This window comes from Schistocerca piceifrons, chromosome 5 (assembly GCF_021461385.2).
Source record: "Schistocerca piceifrons isolate TAMUIC-IGC-003096 chromosome 5, iqSchPice1.1, whole genome shotgun sequence".
In the NCBI taxonomy this organism is placed as follows: domain Eukaryota; kingdom Metazoa; phylum Arthropoda; class Insecta; order Orthoptera; family Acrididae; genus Schistocerca; species Schistocerca piceifrons.
The window spans coordinates 425766655-425786659 of NC_060142.1; the positions used below are offsets into that span (position 1 = coordinate 425766655).

General features: G+C 41.6%; 1 protein-coding gene across 1 annotated transcript in view; it reads right to left on the minus strand.

Annotated features, from left to right (window-relative positions):
- Positions 1–20005, minus strand: part of LOC124798025 (vacuolar fusion protein MON1 homolog A) — a 104298-nt gene that overhangs the window by 27901 nt on the left and 56392 nt on the right. Inside the window, exon 6 of the mRNA XM_047261235.1 lies at positions 14291–14411. Within this exon, the coding sequence (XP_047117191.1) occupies positions 14291–14411 (121 nt within the window). The remainder of the gene's footprint in view (positions 1–14290; positions 14412–20005) is intronic.

Consider the following 20005-nt stretch of genomic DNA (forward strand, 5'->3'; position numbering starts at 1 on the left):
TGCAAATGCTGCGAAATTTGAGCAGACATCATCTTTCAGATGTAGAAACACATCTACCAACTATTGTTTATGTCACACTACTACTTCTTGGTGCTGCAATTTTTTTCCATCAGTGTACAATGCATAGTTACCTTTACTTCTTCTGTCATTTGTATTTAACCTTGTATTTGTCATTGCTGTAAGGAAAACAGGAAACTATACCCAAGACACTTGAAGAACATAGGTTTTTGAAGTAATCAAATAATGAAGAAAGTACTTGGGGTATACATCAAATCAGTTGCACCCATCATCAACTAGTTCAGGGATAATTAGGGATGTAGTGCTGTCATGGAATTGTGCAGTGAGAGAGAGAGAGAGAGAGAGAGAGAGAGAGAGAGAGAGCGCTCATATAAATAACTGCTGTGCTGCCTTGCAGAGATGTAACAAACATTTCACACTAACATGTGGCTATCATTCATCAGAAATACATCACATTGAAACACTATAAAAAATTAGAAAATAGTAATAATCAAGAATATGCTGCGCAAAGATCGATGGAATAGATGGGATTGGGCAGGTTAAAATCTCGACGGACGAGTTGTTAACACACAGAATTTCAAAGATCCTACTACAGCCATCAAATAATATACCAAGTATAGATCCTAATACAATTGAAGAAACAGGAAGATGTACGCAACATTACTTTGTATTAAAATACAATATCATTAAACCAAAGATACTGTGCATATTCTTTCAGTTATATGTAGGGTATTAGTACACCACTAGGATCAAAATAAATGAATAAATAAATAAATAAATAAAATAAAAAATTAAAGAACCTTCACTAACATTTTTGCTCTTCAGTTTACAATGGAAGTTATTTAATGTCTGTTACCCACGCACATTCATTATTAACAGATATGCGTAAACACTCCTTCATTCTTACACTGTTCTGGTTACTATTTTCTAATTTTACTTATGGAATGGTCTAATACAATGGTACATGTAAATGACTTTGGTATAGAAAGATTTTTTTTGCCTATTCATAGCATTACTTTTGGCTCTGTACCACTACTTTAGTTTTTGCAAACAACATTTGTGTGCACGCCAAAGGAACACTGTACTGCATGCAGGTCATATGGTATTTATTTTCGAAGTATGGCCCTATTTTGTACTGCTATGGCAGAGTCAGTTGGTGTGCTCATGGTCCACCTCGCACTTTATATGTTTTTATGACTGATGGCTTACATATGCAGTTACTGTTGAGTCCCTTTTCCATTCTATAGGGCTTTATGATGGATAGGTTACATACCCAGCTACTTTTACACAATCTGATGATGCCGCAAAAGCGTTAAACCCATCACTGGTATTAAATAATTTCATAACCGAGACTGTTTTCATTCTAAAACTTTTCTACACATTTGTGATAAGGCATAATTTTGTCATATCGTTCATGGTGTACTATAACATATATGAAACACAAACATATTGACAAATTTCCTCTCTTGAGCTATCACCTAACTCCCATAGCGGAAAAGGGCAGAAGCAAAAAGACTGGGTGCATTGATGGAATAGGAGGCCGGGCAATGCTAAAATGTGAACAGGGAAGGTCTAGATGGGTGAGGACAATGACTAACAAAGGTTGACATCAGGAGGGTTACAGAAACCTAAGATATATTGCAGGGAGAGTTCCCATCTGCACAATTCAGGAAAGCTGGTGTTGTTGGGAAGGATCCATATTAAGGCACAGGATGTGAAGCAGTCACTGAAATGAAGAACATAGTGTTGAGAAGTGTGGTCAGCAACAGGATGGTCCAGTTATTTCTTGGCCATAGTTTGTCGGTGGCCATTCATGCAGACAGACAGCTTGTTTGTTGTCATACCCACATAGAATGCAGCACAGTTGTTGCATTTTAGCTTGTAGATCACATGTCTGGTTTCACAGATAGCTCTGTCTTTGACGGGATAGGTGATGGTTGTGACCAGACTGGAGTAATAGGTGGTGGAAGGATGTATGAGACAGGTATTGCATCTAGGTCTATTACAGTTATATGAGCCACGAGGCAAGGTGTTGAGAGCAGGGACTGCTTAGGCATGGGCGAGGATATTATGTAGGTTGGAAGGACGGCAGAATATCACTGTCGGTGGGAGGGAAGAACAGTGGACAGGGTATTTCTCATTTCAGAGCATGACAAGAGGTAGTCAAAACCCTGACGGAGAATAATTCAGTTGCTCCAGTCCTGGGTGATACAGAGTTATGGGGGAATGCTCATCTGTGGCCGGATGGTGGAACTTTGGGACATGGTGGGTGGCTAGAAAAATAAAGTATGGGAGATTTTTTTTGTAGAAGGTTGGGAGGGTAATTACAGTCTGTACAGGCCTCCGTGAGACCCTCGGTGTAGTTTGAGACAAACCAGTCATCAATGCAGATGCATTGGCCACGGGTGGCTAGGCTGTATGGAAGGGACTTCTTGGTATGGAACAGGTGGCAGCTGTTGAAGTGGAGAAATTGCTGGTGGTTGGTAGGTCCGGTATGGACAGAGATACTGATGCAGCCATCTTTGAGGTGGAGGTCAACATCTAGGAAGGTGGCTTGTTGGGTTGAGTAGGACCCAGTGAAGCAAATGTGGGATAAAGAGTTGAGATTTTGGAGGAATGTGGATAGTGTGTCCTCACCTTCTGTCCAGATCATGAAGATGTCTTCAATGAATCTGAAACAGGTGAGGGGTTTAGGATTCTGGGCATTTAGGAAGGATTCCTCTAGATAGCCGATGAACAGGTTGTCACAGGACGGTGTCATGCGGATGCCCACAGCCATACCTCAGATTTGTTTGTAGGTAATGCCTTCAATGGAAAAGTAATTGTAAGTGAAGATATAGTTGATCATGGTCACTAAGAAGGAAGTTGTTGGTTTGGAATCCATCGGGTGTTGGAAAACGTAATGTCTAATAGAGGTAAGTCCATGGGCATTAGGTATGTTACTATAAAGTGAGATTGCATCAACTGTGACGAGCAAGCACCATGTGGTAAACAAACAGGAACTGTGGAGAGTCAGTGGACGAAATGGTTGGTATCTTTTATATAGGAAGGTAGGTACAGGTAACAGTCTGAAGGTGTTGGTCTATGACAGCAGAGATTCTCACAGTGAGGGCACAGAAACTGGCCATAATGGGGCATCCTGAGTGGTTGGGTTTATGGACTTTAGGAAGCATGTAGAAGGTAGGAGTGCAGGGAGTGGTAGGTGTAAGGAGAGAGGTGGACCCCGGGGAGAGGTTCTGGGATGTGCTTAAGGATTTGAGGAGAGATCCTGCCATATTTCTGGAATGGGGTCACTGTGGAAGGATTAGTAGGTGGATGTATCTGACAGCTGGTGGAGTCCTCCTGCCAGGTAATCTTTGTGATTCAAATCATCAGTGGTGGAGCCTATGTCTGCAAGTAGGATTATAAGGCCGGGATGAGTTTTCAGGTGAAGGACTGCAGTTTTTTCTGTGAATTTAAGGTTTGTTTGCTTGTTGAGGCATTTGGGGAATGATTGCAGGGCAAGGCTTGAGGTCAAGAAATTCTGCAAAGTTAACAGGGCGTAATTTGTGGGCAGTGGGGATGGTTCACGGTTGGATGGGGGAATGAACTGAGTCAGGCAGTGTTCAACATTGGTCTTTGGTTGAGCCTGATTGATAGGGTTGGTGGCGAAAAAGTATTTCCACTGTAGGGAGTGGGAGAAGGAGAGAAGGCCTTTAACAAGTTCTGCACGATTGAATTTGGGGGTGGGGCAAAAGGTGAGATCTTTGGAATGGACTGATATTTCTGTGAGGCTAAGGCTTTTGGAGGAAAGACTCATGACAGTTTTGGGTCTGTTTAAGTTCCAGGTTGTGTGTGGTGGTGGGAGGGAGTTTTGGAGGATTTGGTAAATGTAGTAGGTCTGTGAGACAAGGTTTGTCAGCTATGAGGGGATGCGTGTGAAGTTTGGAAGCTGTTGTAGAGGTGGTGGACAATTGTACTCCAAGTGGAGAGTAGGATGTAAGCAGGGTGGAGAGTTTTTTGTGGTGGCATTGTACATGTCACTCTAGTTCTTGGAAGGCAAGAATTTCAATGTGTGTTAGGGGTTCCAGGTATTTAAGATTGCACAGCGGGAGAATATGGAGAGAGAGAAGGTATTGCAAGGTGGTTTGGGCTTGACTGATAAGGTTTGGCAGGACTATGTTAGTGAGGGCTAAGGATGTGCGGACTCTGAACCGATGGAGGTCATTGTTACAGTCCTTCCCAGATTTTCCATTGTTTCATTTTGCCTGGTTTTCTTCCATCCTAACCGACTGCTGTTTTCCTTTGTTTCTATTTTCTAATGCATTACTATACTCTATATCCGTCCTTTTTCTTCTTTCCTGTGTTTCTCTTGTCACATTACAAGCCACACTGCACGCTCTGCTTAAGAAGTGCACTTATCAACCATCTAGGTCGCGCGAAACAGACAGCTGCAGAACGACGACATCGTTGGTGCATGTACCACATTATCTCTGCTGATATCATTAATCCTATATCTTCAAATTGATCACTGTCCGTGCTTCACTCTTCCACATTTTCGCATGTTATTTCCTGCATCTTTCCTGCGCCACACGATCTTATATCTCATCCCACCAATACCTCCCCAACCCCCACACCTCCGTTCAGTCCCAGTTCACACCTACTAATTTCACTTATTGCAGTCACATTTGCCGTCCCCCTTATTCACAGTTATCCGCCCTCAGACCTACAACCCACAGTAAAATTTTTTTCCAATTAAATTTTTTTTCTTTAATCTCATTGTGACCTCATGCCAAATCTAGTAGGTTTTTGCCTTCCACTATCATTATACTTCCATAAATTTCATCTTGTTTGCTCTTATTTCATCCTTTTCGTGATTTTTCCTATGTTCTGCATTTTTGCAAACTGTTTTGGATATAATTCTACGTTATTTACATAGTTTTTTGCGTTTTTCCACCACCGTGGATCCTTGCTTCCTTCACCTGCATCCTTATCCCTACCCAAACCAATCCCACAGTGTTCCTGTGTTGTTACTTGGCTCATGGAATCCCCCTAAATGGCCTTACCATCAAATTACCCATCTCCGGCTGCCATCCTTCCTTCCACAATGAACTCCATCTGTTCCGATACCACCAATACTTAAACCTCACCAAGATAGTGCTGCAAAACCATATACTCAAGTCCAAACCATCTTGCAATACCTTCTCTCTATCCATAAAATTCTCTTCTTATGCAATCCCACATACCTGGAATTCATAACACACACTGAAACTCTTGCCCTCCAGGAACTAGAGAAACATGCTCAATGCCACCTCAAAAAACTCTACACCCTGCTCACATTCTACTCCCGCCTTGGAGTACCTCTGTCCACCACCTCTACAACAACCTCCAAACCTCCTCCATGTGATTGGGAGCTCCAGCATTAGGCAGGTGATGGAGCCCCTTAGGGAAATAGCGGAAAGGTCGGGGAAGAAGGCCAGTGTTCACTCTCTCTGCTTGCCTGGGGAGGGGGAGAGGGGGGCCTCATCCGAGATGTGGAGGCGGCCCTGTCGGCAGCGATACAGCAATAGAGAGCACTGGGTGCACCCGACTGCAAACTGTTGCTCATGTCAGTACCAATGACTCCTGCCATCTGGGTTCAGAGGTCATCCTCAGTTCATACAGGTGGTTGGCGGAGTTGGTGAAGGCAGAAAGCCTCACCCGCAGGGTGGAATCTGAGCTAACTGTTTGTAGTATTGTTCCCAGAACCGATCACGGTCTTCTGGTTTGGAGCCAAGTAGAAGGCTTAAACCAGAGGCTCAGACGATTCTGCAGAGATCTGGGGTGCAAATTTCTCAACCTCCGCTATCGGGTGGAGAAATGTAGGGTCCCCCTGGATAGGTCAGGCGTGCACTACACGCAGGAAGCGGCTAGAAGGGTAGCTGAGTACGTGTGGAGTGCACATGCGGATTTTTTAGGTTAGAGAATTCCCTCCCTAGGCCCAACAAGACGCCTCCTGAGACGCGACAAGGTAGTAGTAGGCAAAACAAGGTGGTAGTAGGCAAAACGCAACAGGGAATAACAATACTAATGTGGTAATAGTAAACTGCAAGAGTGTCTATAGACAGGTCCCAGAACTGCTCTCATTAATAAATGGTCACAACGCCCACATAGTACTAGGGACAGAAAGTTGGCTGAAACCAGATGTAAACAGTAATGAAATTCTAAACTCAGATTGTAATGTATACCGCAGAGACAGGCTAGACAGTGAAGGGGGAGGCGTGTTTATAGTGATAAAAAGTGCAATGGTATCAAAGGAAATTGACGGAGATCCGAAATGTGAAATAATTTGGGTGAAGTTCGCGGTTAAAGCAGGCTCAAACATGGTAATTGGATGTTTCTATAGGCCCCCTGGAGCAGCTGTTGTGGCAGAGCACCTGAAGGAAAATTTGGAAAATATTTCGAGTAGATTTCCCGACATGTTATAGTTCTGGGTGGAGATTTTAATTTGCCAGATATAGACTGGGAGACTTGAATGTTTATAATGGGTGGCAGGGACAAAGAATCCAGTGAAATACTTTTAAGTGCTTTATCTGAAAACTACCTTGAGCAGTTAAACAGAGAACCGACTCGTGGCGATAACATATTAGACCTTCTGGTGACAAACAGACCCGAACTATTTGAAACAGTTAACGCAGAACAGGGAATAAGCGATCATAAAGCGGTTACTGCATCGATGATTTCAGCCGTAAATAGAAATATTAAAAAAGGTAGGAAGATTTTTCTGTTTAGCAAAAGTGACAAAAAGCAGATTTCAGAGTACTTGATGGCTCAACACAAAAGTTTTGTCTCAAGTACAGATAGTGCTGAGGATCAGTGGACAAAGTTCAAAACCATCATACATATGCATTAGATGAGTATGTGCCAAGCAAGATCGTAAGAGATGGAAAAGAGCCACCGTGGTACAACAACTGAGTTAGAAAACTGCTGCGAAAGCAAAGGGAACTTCACAGCAAACATAATCTTAGCCAAAAAGTCTTGCAGACAAACAAAAATTACGCGAAGCGAAATGTAGTGTGAGGAGGGCTATGTGAGAGGCATTCAATGAATTCGAAAGTTAAGTTCTATGTACTGACTTGGCAGAAAATCCTAATAAATGTTGGTCTTATGTCAAAGCAGTAAGTGGATCAAAACAAAATGTCCAGACACTCTGTGACCAGTATGGCACTGAAACAGAGGATGACAGACTAAAGGTCGAAATATTAAATGACATTTTCCAAAGCTGTTTCACAGAGGAAGACTGCACTGTAGTTCCTTCTCTAGATTGTTGCACAGATGACAAAATGGTAGATATCTAAATATATGACAGAGGGATAGAAAAACAATTAAAATCACTCAAAAGAGGGAAGGCCGCTGGAGCTGATGGGATATCAGTTTGATTTTACACAGAGTACGCAAAGGAACTTTCCCCACTTCTTGTAGTGGTGTACCGTAGGTCTCTAGAAGAGCGTAGCATTCCAAAGAATTGGAAAAGGGCACAGGTCATCCCCGTTTTCAAGAAGGGACGTCAAACAGATGTGCAGAAACTATAGACCTATATATCTAACGTCAATCAGTTGTAGAATTTTGGAACACATATTATGTTTGAGTATAATGACTTTTCTGGAGACTCGAAATCTACTCTGTAGGAATCAGCATGGGTTTTGAAAAAGATGATCGTATGAAACCCAGCTCGCGATATTCGTCCACGAGACTCAGAGGGCCATAGACACGGGTTCCCAGGTAGATGCCGTGTTTCTTGACTTCCCCAAGGCGTTCTATACCGTTCCCCACAGTCTTTTAATGAACAAAGTAAGAGCATATGGACTATCAGACCAAGTTCCTAGATAACAGAGCACAGCATGTCATTCTCAATGGAGAGAAGTCTTCCGAGGTAGGAGTGATTTCAGGTGTGCCGCAGGGGAGTGTCGTAGGACCTTTGCTATTCACAACATACATAAATACCTTGTGGATAACATCGGAAGTTCACTGAGGCTTTTTGCAGATGATGCTGTAGTATATCGAGAGGTTGTAACAATGGAAAATTGTACTGAACTGCAGGAGGATCTGCAACGAATTGATGCATGGTGCAGGGAATGGCAATTGAATCTCAATGTAGACAAGTGTAATGTGCTGCGAATACACAGAAAGAAAGCTCCTTTATCATTTAGCTACAATATAGCAGGTCAGCAACTGGAAGCAGTTAATTCCATAAATTATCTGGGAGTAGGCATTAGGAGTGATTTAAAATTGAATGATCATATAAAGTTGATCGTCAGTAAAGCAGATGCCAGACTGAGATTCATTGGAAGAATCCTAAGGAAATGCAATCAGAAAACAAAGGAACTAGGTTACAGTACACTTGTTCACCCACTGCTTGAATGTTGCTCACCAGTGTGGGATTCATACCAGATAGGGTTGATAGACGAGATAGAGAAGATCCAACAGACAGCAGCACGCTTCGTTACAGGATCATTTAGTAATCACAAAAGCGTTACGGAGATGACAGATAAACTCCAGTGGAAGACTCTGCAGGAGAGACACTCAGCAGCTCTGTATGGGCTTTTGTTGAAGTTTAGAGAACATACCTTCACCGAGGAGTCAAGCAGTATATTGCTCCCTCCTATGTATATCTCGCGAAGAGACGATGACGATAAAATCAGAGACATTAGAGCCCACACAGAGGCATACCAACAACCTTTCTTTCCACGAACAATACGAGACTGGAATAGAAGGGAGAACCAATAGAGGTACTCAAAGTACCCTCCGCCACACACCGTCAGGTGGCCTGCGGAGTATGGATGTAGATGTAGATGCAGATGCAGATGTACCCTCATAGCTGACAAACCCACAAACCCTGTCTCTCAGACCTACTACATTTACCCCATCCTCCAAAACTCACTCCCACCACCACACAGAATCCACACCCTAAACAGACCCAAAACACAGTCGGGGACCTTTCCTCAAAAAACCTTAGCGCTGCAGAAACATCAGTCCTTCCCAAAGGCCTCACCTTTTGCCCCACCCCAAAATTGAATCATGCAGAACTCGTTAAAGACCTTCTCTCCTTCTCCCACTCCCTACAGTGGAAATACTTTTTCACCATCAACCCGATGAATCAGACTCAAACAAAGACCAATGTTGAACCCTGTCTGACTTAGTTCACTTCTCCATCCAAGCGTGATTCACCACCACTGTCCACAAATTACCCTCTGTTAACTTTCCAGAATGTCTTAACCTCGAGCCTTGCCTCACCATCATTCCCCAAATCACTCAACATGCAAACAAACCTTACATCTGCAGAAAGAACCACAGTCCACCACCCAAAACCTTATCCCGACCTTATAAACGTACCTGCTGACAAACACTCCACCACTGTTGTTCTGATCACAAGGATTACCTGGCAGAAGGAATCCCCCCAGTTATCAGATACAGCAACCTACCAACCTTCCCACAGTGACCCAATTCCAGAAATCCAGCAGGATCTCTCCTCAAATCCTTAAGCACATCCAACACCTTATCCCACATTCACTTCACCTGGTCCTACTCAACCTAACCAACCACCTTCCTAGATGTTGACCTCCACCTCAAAGATGGCTGCATCAGTATCTCTGTCCATATCAAACCTATCAACCACCAGTAAGACGTCCACTTCAACAGCTGCCACCCGTTTCATACCAAGAAGTCCCTTCCATACAGCCATCCATGACCATCACATCTATATTTACAAGCAGTCCCTCTCGAGATATACTGAGGGTCTCACTGAGGCCTTTGCAGACTGTAATTACCCTTTCAACCTTGTACAAAAACTAATCTCCCGTGCCTTATCTTTCCAGTCACCCACCAACATCCAAAGTCCCACCATCTGCCCACAGATGAGCATACCCCTTGTAACTCTGTACCACCCAGGACTGGAGCAACTGAATTACATTATTCGCCAGGGTTTTGACTACCTCTTGTCATGCTCTGAAATGAGAAAAGTCCTCTGCCCACTGTTCTTCCCCCCCGCCCCTCCCTCCCCCCCTTGCCCCCACGGTGGTATTCCACTCGTCCACCCAACCTATACAATATCCTCACCCATCCCTATACAACCCCTGCTCCCAACCCCTTGCCTAACGGCTCATATCCCTGTAATAGATCTAGGTGCAAGACATGTCTCATACATCCTTCCACCACCACTACCGTATTTACTCGAATCTAAGCCACACTTTTTTTCCGGTTTTTGTAATCCAAAAAACCACCTGCGGCTTAGAATCGAGTGCAAAGCAAACGGAAGTTCTGAAAAATGTTGGTAGGTGCCGCCACAACTAACTTCTGCCGTCGAATATATGTAGCGCTACACAGGCACGCTTTGTAGGCACAAAGATAAATACTGGTGCCAAAACCTCCGCGTCAGTAAATAAATTTAGAAAAAGGGTGGAAGACGAGCTTTTTTTCTCCGCCCCGAGTTTCAACCCCTACATTTTCATACATTATCCAACGAAGTAAATACAAATTCCGTATTGTTCATCTTCGAATGTAGCAGAATTTCGATGTACTACGAAAATCCGACTGGCAAGACTGTTTGGGATGTTTGTCAATATGGCCAACTCTATGTTCTGAATTTTTTCCTACTTGTGAGAAAAGATGGTTGCTAATAGGAACCTGATGAAATGTGAACCACATACAGTATTCTCTTCACCACAAGAATAATACAAATATAAACATTTTGCCATGTATTCTTTCATGTTTGCTACTATCTCATTTAAATCCTGTCTGCCTAATAAACTACGAAACTAGAGCGAGACAAAAGCTAACCCGCAAGAATATAGTATCGTGTCATGTTTATATTCGTATTATTCTTATGCCTAATAGTGATACAGTCAGAAATGAAGCATGGCAACTGACTAGATTTTTAAATTCTGTGCAGAATTTGATGTACTGAAGAAGCGGCCGCAAAGATTTTCAAACGGAGAAAAATTTTCGCCTAGCTCTCGTTCAGAACATGTTCTATCATACGCAGTCTGTTATTTGGTTCTTGTTGATCATTATCAAAGAAAGCAGCAGTGTAAGTACCAACAAACAGCAGTCTCTTGCCATTGTTTCGCTAATGGGATGATTCCTCTCTCTTTTTTTTAAATTGTAAGCGGCGGTAGCACGCACAAAAGCAAGCCATGCCGCGAGCAGCAACAGGCTGTAAACACACACTATCAGAATGCGACAAACAATGCACGAGACAGTACAGTAATGCATTTTCAGCTTAGAGTGACGTAAACACCAATAATAAAGAAAACGGCACTTATCAGATTAACGCAAAATAAGCAATCGATTCAAACCAGACGAAGCACGTGAAAAAGGAATGGTACCCGTATAAATACGCACGGAGCGCCTGACGCATAGCAAAGGGCTACCTGGTAAAGCTTAACTGCTAAGCTTACGACTCGAACCAAACTACTGTAGGTGTAGCGTCATTCATTCGACCTAATTTGTGTCTCATATCACAATGGACCAACTTTGTTTCGATTTGGAGGTGCGGCCTAAAACTTTTCTCTCCCCTTGAATTTCGAGTCTCAAATTTCAGGTGCGGCTTGGATTCGGGAATTTTTTTTTCCTTTGTTTCGAGTCTCATTTTTCAGGTGCGGCTTAGATTTGAGTGTGGCTTAGATTCGAGTAAATACGGCAACTCCAGTCCATTCACAAACATCACCTATCTCAAAGACAGGGCTACCTATGAAACCAGACATATGATCTACAAGCTAAGGTGCAACCACTGTGGTGCATTCTATGTGAGCTTGACAACCAACAAGCTGTCAGTCCGCTTGAATGGCCACCGACAAACGGTGGCCGATAAACAACTGGACCACCCTGTTGCTGAGCATGCCACCCAACACAAAGTTCTTCGTTTCCATGACTGCTCCACATCCTGTGCCATAATGTGGATTCTTCCCACCAACACCAGCTTTTCTGAATTGTGCAGATGAGAACTCTCCTTGCAATATATCTTATGTTTCCGTAACCCTCCTGGCCTCAACCTCCGTTGGTCTTTGTCCTCACCCATCTAGCCCTGTCCCTATTCCCATTCCAGCACTAAACACCACTCCAACACTCTATTCCACCAACATACCCAATCTTTTTGCTTCTCCCCTTTTCGCTATCCGCCCTCTCCCCCTCACTTTCTGTCTAACCTCTCAACTGCACCTAGCTGCCCCACCCTCTCTCCAGCTTGTCACTGCACGCTCCAGCAGCACTCTACTGTCGCCCACCCCTACAGTGCTATCCAAACCCCTATCCGCCCCAGCCTCCTCCTTACCCCCACTCAGTTGCCTCTCCCATCATGTGCTGCTGCTGCTCCTCCTCATAGTTTGGCTTCATGTGTGTGTGAGTTGGTGCCTATCTGTAACTCAGCATCTTCGCTATATGGTCTACAATGAAACAAGTGTGTTAGTAGATAAAACAGTCATGGTGTAGAATGAGGGAAGGCATTATTGTTAAATCTTCCAAGAAGTGCCACAAGTAACACTCTCAACAGCAGTGAAGACCACCTTATATATGAAGAGGACAACGATGATGATGATGATGATGATGATGAGGAAAAAGAAGAAGAAGAAGAAGAAGAAGAAGGACAACAACAACAACAACAACAACAACAAGTACAAGTCCAGATGATGAATTTTAGGGATTTTACAGGTCAGTTCAGTTTCATAAACTAAGGTTTTTTTTTTGTCTGGATTTGCAATTTAATAATAAAAATGATAAAAATGTTATTTAAAAAAAATTGCTTAAAAACTGAAGTGCCTCTTTTAGTCTGTAAGATATGTTGCATTGAAAAAGACCAGTACTGAATATCTACGTTGAATAAAAATACATTATTAAAAATGGTTAGTAATATTTCTGGTCAAACTTTGCAGTTATTTACCATTTGTTGTTGTAGATCAGGGGTCTCCAAACTACGGCCCGCGGGCCTAAACCGGCCCTCGAGGGCCACCAAACCGGCCCACCTTAGCTGGCCGGACACCCCTGGTATGCGGCCCGTCAAATATTTGAGGTGGTACCTATACTGTCAACAATTGAGTTTCGAGGCCTATCGTGACCAATACACCGTGACATTGGCTCTGGTACTCGCTACAAGACTACATAACAAAACTTATTGTTGCGCCACTTGAAATAACAATGCGTTGACATACTCTACCTCTGTTACATCTTGCAGTAATAGTGTTCCTAACAATGATTTTGAGATTTCGTTAACTTTGCAGGACACTTTCGTGAAGAATGTGCAGTGACATACTTTTTTGTCGGTGAAATTCACCAGAATTTCGGTCTGTACGTCCACCAATCAAAATTATCTAATTAAATAAAAATCGTAGTTCATTTCAGTGCTAGCTATTCCCACAACCTTAAATTTTTGCGATTTCATCTTTCCTTTAGCCTTATATTACGGTGATCATGGAGTGCTAGGGTGCTTTAATCCCACTAGGTAGATCTTGGCCCTTATGACTTCGTGGAGGAGTCAATGTGGCCCGCGGACTAAAAAGTTTGGAGACTGCTGTTGTAGATCATTGAACTGATGAGTGTATTGCTGAACTGTGGCTAATCCACACATATTAAAACCTCCAATTTTCAGTGGTGACTGACAGATGGGTTTTCTATTAATCAAGCTGGCTGTGTGAGCTAAAAGATGGAGAGTCACACATGTCAAACAACCAAGATCTAGACGTGAACACAGGCACTGATATTGTGCTTCTTTACGATTCTGTGCCTGACTGTCGTGCCAATAGGCATCTTGCAAGATCCAACTCACATGACACTCCAGACTATTTTATGCACTATAACAATGTACAGTCACTCTTCCTATAGAACTTTCTTCAACTTATTCACGAGAGCTAATTGTAATAGCTGTTACTGTATTTCTTGACTTGCTCTTAGAATGTTTCCCTTGAATACAGAACAAATATGAAAAATTTCATGTGAATGAAATAGTCAGTCTATTTTTTTTATCCCATTACACAAATCTGTAGGAAATAATCTTACAATACCAATTGTTTTTACAGCTTTTTATTCAAAATTAGGATATTAATTTCTGCTCAGTACAAAACTGGTATATACCAAGTTCCAATAGTACGTTTAGTGAAAACTGCCAAATTGAGAATGTATCTTTAATTACAGGTAAACATTAGAGAAACCGGAACAGCAGCACATCTGTCTAACACAATTATTACCAAATAATGATTATGTGGTTTCAGAATGTGGTTGCTTAAATTACAAACAATGAATAATTATCTGTCACTTGAAAACTCACCTCAACTACTTTTTGTTTTGCTTCTGATAATGTAAAAAATACATCTCTGTCAACAGTGAGGAGTAACAGACAGGCCTGACAGTCTTCTGCTAGGTATGACACATGACCATGCAGAAAACCACTAGAAAGAAGAAAAAACAAGAGAACACTATAAATGTACTGAAAACAAAAGATCAAAATTAATTTATGTTACATAACAGTTTATTTTCACACTTCTAGAAAAAATACAAGGTTTCATTCCTTTTCCCTTGTTTTTGTCTATGCCAATCACACTTTGGTCCCTAATCTTTCTGAAAGACGCTTGAACTTGCTGTAATATCTCGATGGAAAGTACAACATTCAGACTCTGACATATGTTCCTTTTACCTACAATGGTAAAAGATGAATAGGAAAAAACAGCAGAAAGTAAAGTTGTATACAAGATTACTCAGGGAGACACCTAGAAACTGTAAAAATTAGTAATGGATGGTAGTTAATGTCGTTCACATGTTTCCTTCTCTTCTCCTCCAGTTAAAAGAAGGGTTAAAAAGTTTTCGGAAGCTTGACTGCTAATGATCATGTGGTCTATTTTCAATAAAACTCTTCTGAGCACACAACTGTATTAACATAGTTTACTGAGTGATACCGCAAGTGGCATTCATTATGGTGGCGTTATCACAACTAGTACATATGAAATACTTTCCTACTAATATACACCACCCTAATGAGCTCCACTGCAACAGTGGCCAAAACATTAATCTATAAAAGAACTTGATGATGTGGTCACGCAAACTTGGAAATGTTTATTCCAATTGGCAAAGGTCTTGGAAGCCTGTGCTCATCTATGTACTTCTCATGCGCTTACTTTCCCACTAAATAAATTATGTGAAGCCATATCAAACAGTTCAGTTTAGCAACACAAATATAGATATAGAAGTGCAGCACATAAAAAAATAAAGAATTTAATTAATGGTCAAATACAATGCTTGACAAACAAGTGAAGCACCCAGAAGACATAGCCAGATGCCAATGTAATACACTTATACACAATTGGCTAGTATGGAAATGATTAGACAGGTAATTCTCTGTGACAAGGACAAAGGCCTCCAAACCACATTAGCACTGTTTGTGCTCTGTGTGGTTACCAGGCCTGGTAAGATATATAAGAGGAGTGAACAGCGTCAGATGTTGAGCATCACTGAAGGATGAAGAGGTCCCATGTACTCATTTCAGAGGGCGTCATTAGCACCTGACCGAGTTTAAAACGAGCCTTATAGTGATTGTGCATTTGGCCTGCTGGTTGAATCTTGCAATATCCAGACTTGTGGCGCATTTGGCACGGTGTTGGACTCCATGGGAACACAAGGGCAGGCATATGTCATCGTCAAAGGTCTAGGTGACGATGTCTGACCAAGCACAACGTGATCCAGCAGCAAACCTGTGAAGACTATTTACAACATATCCACTGGTAAAGCTTGAAGAGTCACACATCATAACCCCTTCACATGTGTGCCTGCCACCCGAGAACAAGTAATGAACTTCCTACAACATTCAGTGTCATCCTGCACCACTGATCAGAAGGTAGCAGGAGCTGGACTAGGGAATATGCCACGCACAAGACCAGCCCTTACTGCAGACCGATGAGTGACAGAGCAGCTGAGACTAGCTGGAGGGTCAGTGCAATGTGTACTGAATTAGTGTGCAGCTGATACATATTTGCTGCAGGTTGCTTAGCTTGTGTATGTAATTGTACTATGTTAAAATTTTAAAATTATATCAATGCATGGGATATGGAATATAGGTTCACAGCTTTGACATATTTTACCAACATTGGAGTTACAAAGGTGGGGTGTATGGCCACAGTTTTCAAAAGGTTTACAACTAAATTTTTCCCTATCACTCTGCTTTCACCTTGCTGTTGAATAAATATGAAACTACTCTTTCCCATTTCTCTTTCAGTCCTGACAAGCGCATCAAATCTTCTCATGGGATCACACATTTGTTAAAATTAAGGAAGTTGTGCAATTCTTCTATAACAAAATATTCCTCTAGCAAAGGGGTCTCAAAAATACAGCCCACAGGGTACGTCCACCGCATGTAGGAATTTAATCCTGCGGAAATAACAAACATATCAGCAGAAGTGCGCTGCCTGCAGATGTGACTTCCTAGTTGTGTTTTCTGTGTTATTTCAAGTTTCTTTTCTTTCAATAATGTGTGCAATATGTCCACCGAAACTGAGTGATAAAAATGGATAGTGAGTGTCGTATCTTCAGTACAATGTGCGAGCTGTGAAATATTTTGTTTAGAGAAAGCCAACAAACCAATGTGCACTATCTGTATCAAAGTCGTGGCTGTTCTTGAGGAACAACGTATTCGTTACCACAACAACAAAAAAGAATGGTGCACAGCTTGATAAATTCAAGGATAAGACACATGAACAAACTCTAAACATTAACTGTTTTCACAAAAAATTTTTAGAAAACTTGTTCACGAAAGTGAAGCCATTATGAAAGTAAGTTTACCAAGTGTCAATTAAGTCCTCAAACCAGGAACGCCATCTACTGATGGTAATTATGAAGAGGTGCATTTTAATTACTGCTTAAGAACTGTTTCCTGACAAAACTGAAAAATGTACTGGAGTAACTCTTTCACCAAATACAGTGATGGCTTGAGCTGAAGATATTGCTTGTCAAGGTAAAGCATGTAAATTTACTTGGTCCCAATACTCATGGATGAATCTACAGACATCTCTGACACTGCTCAAACCCTTTTTTCTTTAAAGTTATTAATATAGAATTCAAAGTTACTGAAGAACTAGCAGATCTGGTTTTGGATGGTACAAAAACAAGTCAGGATATTTTTCAAGTTGTACAATAACTTTTGCTGAAAAGTACAACCTTCCTCTTTCTTGGTTGAATTACGTTACACCAGATGACGAAGAAATGTGTGTGGCAAATATGCAGGTTTTGTTGGAACACTAAACTCAATTTAAGGCCTGTGGAATTATCAAATCCTTGACAGTACACTACCTTCTGCATCAGGAAGTACTCTGTGGATATGTCTTGTGTGATGAAGCTTGCAATTTCTATTGCCAATTGCACCTGGTATCATCAACCCAAACTGCATCAATTCAAATCTTTTCCAGATGAGGTTGAATGTTTGTCAAGTGATCTCCCTCACCACTTGGCAGTAAGACATTTAACCTTTGGTAAAATTTTGTGAAGTTTCTTTTCTTTGGGAACAAAAATTTAAATATTTTTCGATAAGAAACACAATCCTTTCAAAGTCCTGCCTGAGAGAGAATGGCCAGGGAAACTAGCTTCTCATCTGATATTGCTCTAAATTTGAATGAACTGAATAAAAACTCCTGGGGGAGGAAAATATTTGTGACCTTCATACACATCACAGCTTTCATACAAGAATGGAAGCTTTTTTTTTTACCACACATCAGACAGATATTTCTCACATTTTGCCAATTGCCAGTGACTGAAGGGTGAAATGGTTCAAATTTTGCACTCTTATTTGCAACGAAATTTCTTGGTGATATGAAGGAAGTTCTTTTCCAGGTTCTTAGATTTAGATTCTAATTCCATGGAGAAGTGGGAGATGTTCATGCAGCACTGCAAATGCAAGTCACTTATCTACAAGCTGATGATAAAATGAAGGACAAGATTACTTCTCCCATAATATATTAAAATTCTTCTTACAACAATATCATGAAATGTAGAGATTGCAACACACCATATAGAGGAGATGCTGAGTCACAGACAGATGCATTGAAAGAGACAGTTAAACACATGAGCTTTTGGCCAAGTGGCCTCCTAACGTATAAAACACACATGCATTCACATACGCACAACTTACACATGCATGAGCACTGTCTCTGGCTGCTGAGGCCAGAGACAGTGGTCATGTGAGAGAGAGTTGTGCTTGCATGAACATGTGTGTTTTTTACATCAGAAGGTCTTTTGGCCAAGAGCTTACATGAGTAGCAGTCTTTTTACTATGCCAGTTTGCAACTCAACAACTTTTCTATCCTTTTAATAACATTTCCGTTATTCCATCCTGGATTTTCTGTTGTTTAAAATTATTCTTAGCAGCACAAACATTCATTCACACAAAGAAAATTGCTTACATAAGTAATCAGCAAAAAGTTTCTACATTCTCAAATACTAACAAAGAAAGAGAGAGAGAGAGAGAGAGAGAGAGAGAGAGAGAGAGAGAGAGAGAGAGAGCACTAGCTTTAGCTTTTATGTTGTGGACAATATTGGGAACATGTCCTTTTTTCTGTCATCTTTTAGGCAATCTCAGCTGTGATCACAGTTTTTTGAAGTAGCCAAATACCATTTTTTTGAGTCACACAGACACACTGTAGGTTAAAGCACCTTCATAGACACATCTGAGATCTTACTTTCTCACAGTGCAGTTGGTTTCTTATTTGTAATTTGCACTTATGATATGTTTACTAAAATTGTATATAAAACATAAAAAAGTTCCAATAACATCCAAATACACAGTGTCAGCTTTTGATATTATATTTGTTTTGGTTGGCAGGAGAGCCAACACCGGGTTACTAGAGGAGGCCGAAAGGCACACGTTTTAGCTCACGCAGGCTGGCGTGAGGTCTGCAACAGGACAAGGAAATTAGAATTTAGAAAAACGGACGTAGCTGGTGGAATACTTAACTTTAATCCATTAATGAAGAACGTCGGTCTTGCCGGTACATGATTCACAATATCAATGGTAACTGATAATGGCGCCTTGCTAGGTCGTAGCAAATGACGTAGCTGAAGGCTATGTTAAACTATCGTCTTGGCAAATGAGAGCGTATTTTGTCAGTGAACCATCGCTAGCAAAGTCGGTTGTACAACTGGGGCGAGTGCTAGGAAGTCTCTCTAGACCTGCCATGTGGCGGCGCTCGGTCTGCAATCACTGATAGTGGCGACACGCTGGTCCGACGTATACTAACAGACCGCGGCTGATTTAAAGGCTACCACCTAGCAAGTGTGGTGTCTGGCGGTGACACCACAATATTAGTATTCCAGACTGAATTTTCTAAATTCATGATAAGAGTTACATATTCATTACTCTTAATCTGCTAAACTAATAATGGAACATGTTTTGAAATAAAGTAACTTTTTTGTCATGAAGAGAGCTTTAATTTGATATGCACATCTCTTACTGGACCATAACACATCATGTACCTGTTCATTAGTCGGTTCAGTGGCATTCAATCGGTATGCACACAATTGGATTGATCGTGTGTTTCCAGTGTCGCGCCACTTTGACTTGTGACTCTGTCAGTGAATCAAGTCTGGCTGGACACACCACTGGAGCAAATAGAGTTTATGCTGTCTGGGCACTATCAGACACGTCCCAAGTGGCCCAACACCTCTTCCCATACTGGTAGGTGCACTTGTTTATGTGAATTCTGTCAGAGCTCAGAGTGTTGTACTATCTATGTACCCCACAGATTATCCATTGACAACTATCTTATCAGCTCATCAGCATGCAGCTCAATGCTGACGTGTTTTTAAAGCAGATCTCTTTACTTTCCTCATGATCTTCACAGTTAAGTAAAGATCCATTCTCAAACACTCAGCACTGTATTATAGCGCTTAATGGTGGTCACTAATATTCAGAGTTTATAGTTACGGAAGTTAGGTGGCACTAACCAGTCACTAATTAAGAAACCACAGGTTCATCCACATCCAACTAACATTAATTGGGTCCCTG